The following is a 6,650-nucleotide window of genomic DNA, read 5'->3' on the forward strand; positions in this document are numbered from 1 at the left end:
TGGGACACAGGACGGATAATCTCAGAGTGATGGACTTGACCCTATTACGCAACTCTTGTTTGAGTCCAACCGTTCTAGGGATAGGTCTTTTACTCGAAGGATTATATGATCTCTGTTACATGTGGCTATATTCATGAGGTAGCTAGCTGACATTACTGGGAATTTTTCAGCAGCTGAGGACTGGGTGGGTTCGGGAACCTAGGAAAGCCTAGGATATGTTTTAGTGTGTTAGCAGTGAGGTTTAGTGAGACTTGGATGTATTAGTTTGAGGAAGTGACTTTGAGGATTCGGGAGGATTGTTGAGGAATGTATGGATAGGTGTGGAAGGTAGTATTGGGCCCATACTACTGAAAGCACAGGATCCATACTCGAATCGGTGAGAGTCTTGGAGAATCTGAGAAACTTCGGGGAGGAGTTGGTGACCCGGTTTGGGGGTAGAGTATGTTCCAGCTGTTGCAGCTCATCCATTTGTAGGTGACCTAGTGAGCGTGACAGGGTGTCAGACCCTGGAGGATATGACTTCCAAAGTCCGAGGATGCGAGATCGATTTGGAGCACTTTGAGAAGAGAGGGTCGTGCCAGGTGCATATAGTAGAGGGACCCAGGAAGAGACCCAAAACTTCATATCATCGGTGAAGGGCCAACAGGGCCGGAGTCAGTACAATACATGCGGAAAATACACAAGGGAGTTTGACATTCCAAGGGTTTAGGCTACTACAAGTGTAGCGGGGTTGGTCATGTCATCAGAAGGAGTCAGGACCTGCAATGTTAGACTGGAGAAGTCAGAACTCCAGCAGGCGATGTTGCGGGTATGTAACCTTGCCTTTTTTCAGTTTTATCTGCACATTGTTGTGCGAATTGTGCTATGGTTTGGGATACTGTAGCAGTATGAGTAAGTGTATCCGTGGTTTATTTCTTTGCTCCTGTTGGGTTAGATCATCAAATATCGTCATATGCCAATTGCATACCGTGAATTACTAGTAGTTAGTTTAAGATCGTTTCCCTTTTGCTGGTTCGGGGTGTTCAGTCTTCTCTTACTTCATAGTACAGATGTATCGCGGGGCAGTTAGGGGCTCATCTGAAGCCCAAAGCATGTGAATTCTTAGAGTCCTTCGGGAAGGAGGGTCCTATTGTTAGCTCCTGTCATCGAGATCGGAAGGGAGTTTTGCACCATGTCCTCAGAATGGTCGAGGTATCTCAGGATGAGGTGATCAGGAATCCTTCAGATGATTGTGGATGTGTTATTTTTTGCTACTTTTAGGTGGGTGTCGGGATCTGTGTAGGAGTATTATTTAGAGGATATTAGGTCAGGGTTAGAGCGATAGTTCTCCAGTGAATTCAGAGTTTAATGGTTCTATGATTTGTTCGGGTATGGTTGACAATTGCCTACGGAAGAACTTTGGAGTTCACGATACTACCATTTCTAGGAAAGGGCTGGTAACACAAAGATGGTGGTGTTAGTTGCGGGTGTTAGATGCATAAGTGTTCGGTCATTGGATGTTCAAGAGAAATGTACTTTCGCATGGGCTGTGATCGGGTAGAGTTCAGTGGAGCTGCGAGATTGGAAGTGGGAACGAGGATTCGTCATCCAGGGTGAAGATTAAGGCCTCCAGTTGTCGGCATGAGAGGTGGATTGAGATGTCAAACTGGACGAGATTTCATGAGTACTCTTCAAGATTTCCGAGGATGGGCGATCTTAGGGTTTAACTGGTGATTGATCGCTAGCATTGGTAAACACAGGTTGTCATCAATGGATTGTTAGAAAGCAAGAAGGATTGGGAATCCTTCAATTCTCACGTGTCGTGAAGACTTAGTCGAATCTAAGTGGGGGAGAATTGATCAGGTATTCAAGAACAGAAATAGGTGTGAGACTAGAATGAGTTCCGCATCCCCGTTAGGGAGGAAGGCGGTCGAGTGGCCGTCTTGATTGAGGATTGGGTGAGTTGAGAGTTCAGAAATGTTCCAACAGTTGGTTCACGCTTTTCCTTGACATCAAATAACAATTTTAGGGAACCTGATTAGAGGTCCAATTAGAATTCAAGTTCAGTTGAGTGTTAGGTCGAGTGCGTGTTCGACTCGGTATGGAAAGTGTTGTAAGACTATGGGGGTAGTCGTAGCATTCACAAGCAGTTAGATAGCATGCAAAGTGTTGTAAGACTACGAGGGTAGCCGTAGCATTCACTAGCAGCGGATAGTGCTAGAAGTGTTGTAAGTCTACGGGTGTAGCCGTAGCATTCACCAGGTTGGCAGATAGTGTCAGAATCGTTGTAAGTATGCGGGTGTAGCCGTAGCATTCACAAGGTTAGCAGATAGTGCTAGAGTGATGTAAGTCTGTGGGTGTAGCCGCAACATTCACTAGGTTGGTAGATAGCATGAGCGCGTTGTTAGGACGCGGAAGGAACAGTAGTACCCACCAGTTCAGGTGTAGCAGTGAAGATATGGAAATCCACAGATTGGATTTTGGAATTACCCAGATGGATTAGATCTGGTTGAGCCAGTGATAAGACTGTAGGAGTGCCACTAAAGTTATGAGATCAAGGAAGAAATGGACTGCTTAAGGTCGTTTGTGATATAAGGCTACCTGATAGCTTCATTTTATTTACTTCTTTTTATAGTTTATTTTAGCTCATTTCATTCACATTTTAGTTAATTTCCATGCATATTTTCCTTTTTGTTATTTTATGACCATTTCGGGTACTTTCTAGTTTCCTAAGCATAATTTCAGATTTTTCGGAGACTATTGGAGCGGAATCTTTGGGAGGCGATTGAACTTGGAGGACAACGAGGATTTTGGGCTTGATGGCTATGGAGGTGATTCATGGATTGGGCTTGTCAATTACTTGAAGGCTTGGAAGAATTGAACTTTAAATTTGCAAGGTGCGGGAGAATTTTCGAGTGTGCGGAGATCGATGATCGGGCATTTGCGGAAGCTATGAGTGATTTGGAGAAGGCAAATTGGGCTTAAATTGAAGAAAACTTGAAGAAAAATAGCCTAGAAGCTGATTGGACTTGAACTGGGCCAATGGACTAGTTGTGCAGGCCCAACTGTTGAAGAAGCCCAAAAATCTGTCACACTCACACGACCTGCGTAAGGTTTCCACGCGGCCCGCGTGGATTCCTGCAGGGGTATTTTCGGGATTTTGTTTGGAGCTCTATATTGGGAAGGTTGGTGTGCCTCTTTAGCCTTATCTTGGACATCCGATTTTGACACATTCTCTCTGGAGTTTAGAAGACTTTTGAAGGCCAAGAACACCTCAAGAACATCATCTTTTCATCTCTTGATTCTTGTAAAATGTTGGGTACAATCTTTACTAACTTTGTTTTCTTAAGCTTAGCCATGCTTGGCTAGACAAATTTTAGTTGACTTTGGTGAAATCCTTTGACTTTTTGGTTGAATGTTGAAGACTCTATGAACTTATGTTTGAATATTTATGAGAATGTTTTGTGTTTTAACATCTTATCACTACTTGTATGTTTTTATTCATGAGTATAAATGTGTTTGTGGTGATTAGTTTGCTAATTTCTTGATTAAGTAAAAGATCTTCAAATTAGCAAGCAACAAGTGATTTTTGTGTTTGTTTTACTTCACACAATCATAAAAACATTTTCTCCAACATGGTAGTGAAAGCATTTGACTCCTCTTGGATTTGGTGACTTTTTAGTTCTTAATGCTAGTTGACTTTCACTAATTACATGCTTAATGGAAATTGTTACTTTGACTAAGAAAATTGTTATAAGCTTCTCTAACCATTTTAACAATTAAGAAAAGTCTAGGTAATCTCAAGCTTCTTGGATTACTATAGCCAAATTAGAGATTTAAAACAAGTATTGCACCATTGGATTCTAATGATATGTTCATCAAAAGTCAACCATCCTTCCCTTATTGATTTTACATCAAACCCTTGTTTTTGTTAAATTGTCCATTTAAATCTTAGTTTAGTTTTAGTTTATTTCAAGTATTTCAAAACACCAAAACCCTCATTTTTACTTTTATTGTCATTTTACAAGTATTTTTACAAACAGATTTTTCATAGAGTTATAAAATTGAACCAATCTCCGTGGATTTGACCCCTTTACCACTATACACTATTTTAATGTAAAAGATTTAGGGTTATTTATTTTGTTGGCCTCGACAACCACCAAATTTTGGCACTGTTGCCGAGGACTGGTTTATTTTTCATCAATTTGTTTCTTTATGCCCAGATCTCAACGTACAGGTGCTTTGATTTATAATCCGGAAATCGAAAAAGAGGCAAGACGTTTGGCGAAGGAAAAGAGAATAGAACATGGTCAAACTTCAAATCCTCATGGGGATCCGGAGGTTGAACCCGCTTCATCAAGTGACACGGAACCCGATTCTAGCCCCGACCCTCGCCAAGAAATTCCCGAAACACCACCCTTACAACAAAATCCACCCATTATTGAACCAATTGCAATGGCGGACGGAGGAGAAGCTCCCGAAAGAACTTTGAGGCAAATGATGGAAACTAATGTTACACAAACTCCAACCGGTATCAATTACCCCGTTTTGGAAGGAGGTTCGGAATTGAAGTCAAGTTTAGTCCATCACCTTCCAACTTTTCATGGATTAGAGAATCAAGACCCTCATAAGCACTTGAAGATGTTCCACATTATTTGCACTAGTATGAAGCCACAAGGGTCAACCGATGACCAAATCAAGCTAAGGGCATTCCCCTTTTCATTGGCCAATAGAGCAAAGGATTGGTTATTCTATCTTCCCCCGGGGTCAATCAAATCATGTACCGACATGGCAAGAGCGTTTCTTGACAAGTTCTATCCCGCTTCAAGAGTCTCAAGTCTTAGAAATGAGATTTGTGGAATATGCCAAGGTCAAAATGAGACTTTTCATGATTATTGGGAGAGGTTCAACAACTTGTGCTATAGTTGTCCACATCATCAAATTCCTGAACAACTCCTAATCCAACACTTCTACGAGGGATTGTTGCCGATGGAGAGAAGACTAGTCGATGCCTCAAGTGGTGGAGATGTATTTAGCAAAACTCCACAACAAACAAGACAACTCTTCAACACCATAGCCGCGAATTCACAACATTTTGGCCCACGACAAGATATGACGAGAGAAACGCAACACAAAGTCAATGAAGTAGGGACATCAAATCTAGAGTCTCAAATCAAAGATTTAACATCCGTTGTTCAAAAGTTAGCCATGGTACAAACTCACAAGTGATGGTTTGTGGAATATGTGAAACAATGGGACATCCTACGGATATGTGTCCCATTCTCCAAGAAGATGCGGAACATGTAAATACCACGGGAGAATTTCAAAATTACCACAACAAACCATCCAGTTACCAAAATGCATATAATTCAAGTTGGAAGCCAAATCCCAACATGAGCTACAAACCAAGACCCTTGCCTCAAAATGCATTGGTTAGACCTTCCTACCCACCACAACAACCTCACTACCAACATCCACAACCACACTATCAACCCAAACCGCACCCTCCACATCATCACCAACAACCTCCTCAATCCCAACCAAGTAGCTCCGGAATGTCTCTTGAAGACATTGTCAAATCCTTAGCCACTAGCACCCAACAATTCCAAAAAGAGACAAGGACTAGTATCTCCAACCTTGAAGCACAAATGGGAGATATAGTCACATCTATAAGCAAGTTGGAGTCCCATGGCAAATTACCTTCTCAAACCGAAAAGAACCCAAATGTCAATGTAGTGACTTTGAGGAGTGGTAAGCAAACCGGAGAAAGTAGTTCAAAGACAAAGCCAAGGGAAGAAGAGGAAGAAATAGAGGCCATTCCTATTGAGGATCCAATAGTCAAGAATGATGCACAAGTCGGAGTTCCAAAGAAGACTATTCCCCTAGTAACACCAATAGCCACTCAACCGCCATTCCCCTCTCGACTTGCAACATCAAAGAAGAATATGGAGGAGAAAGAGATTTTGGACACCTTCCAAAAGGTGGAAGTAAACATCCCTTTGCTTGATGCCATCAAGCAAATCCCTAGATATGAAAAGTTTTTGAAAGAAATTTTTACCAACAAGAGGAAATTGAAGGGAAATGAGAAAATTTCAATGAATGAAAACGCATCTGCGGTTTTACAAAGGAAACTTCCACCTAAGTGCAAAGACCGATGAGAATATTTTTCTGTTAGATCGATAGATTCAAACATATATTAATAAGACAATAACAAGCAATATGAAACAATGAACACCAACATGAATCAAATGAATGTCGAATGATTAAAACAGCAACCCTCAAAAGAGCTCGATGAAGAACTTCTACTTTAGAGGGTGCTAGGGTTACAATACTTTTCAAAAGAATTATTCAGAAGCGTAACAAACGAGATGCATGCATGCACCATAAATACTAAACCCTAAAAACAAACACACGGTTGGACAGGCCCAAATCGTGAATACAAATGGACCGAACTTAACAAAGCCCAATGGCACAACACATGAACTCAACAATCTCCCCCTTTGCGCCAATTGAGGCGAGAGATCATTTCGGTTGAGTAACTATAGTTTTCCTCACATTCTTGAACAGCTTGGGGATGATGGAAAGAAGAGTTTGGCGAAAAAGAATATACCACCGAAGCATATCAGTAAACATCTTTTTATCAGCTTCGTTGTTCTGATTACACCCGTGTA

The 6,650-nt window shown here is 41.4% G+C and overlaps 1 protein-coding gene across 1 annotated transcript; it reads left to right on the forward strand.

Annotated features, from left to right (window-relative positions):
- Positions 1-5,627: 5,627 nt before the first annotated feature.
- LOC145140060 (uncharacterized) lies at positions 5,628-6,137 on the forward strand. The gene has a single exon (XM_079073673.1). The coding sequence runs from the start codon at positions 5,628-5,630 to the stop codon at positions 6,135-6,137; it is 510 nt and encodes a 169-aa protein (XP_078929799.1).
- Positions 6,138-6,650: the final 513 nt, after the last annotated feature.

Source organism: Lactuca virosa, chromosome 9 (assembly GCF_052849685.1).
Source record: "Lactuca virosa cultivar CGN04683 chromosome 9, Lactuca_virosa_CGN04683_v6, whole genome shotgun sequence".
Taxonomy (NCBI): Eukaryota; Viridiplantae; Streptophyta; class Magnoliopsida; order Asterales; family Asteraceae; genus Lactuca; species Lactuca virosa.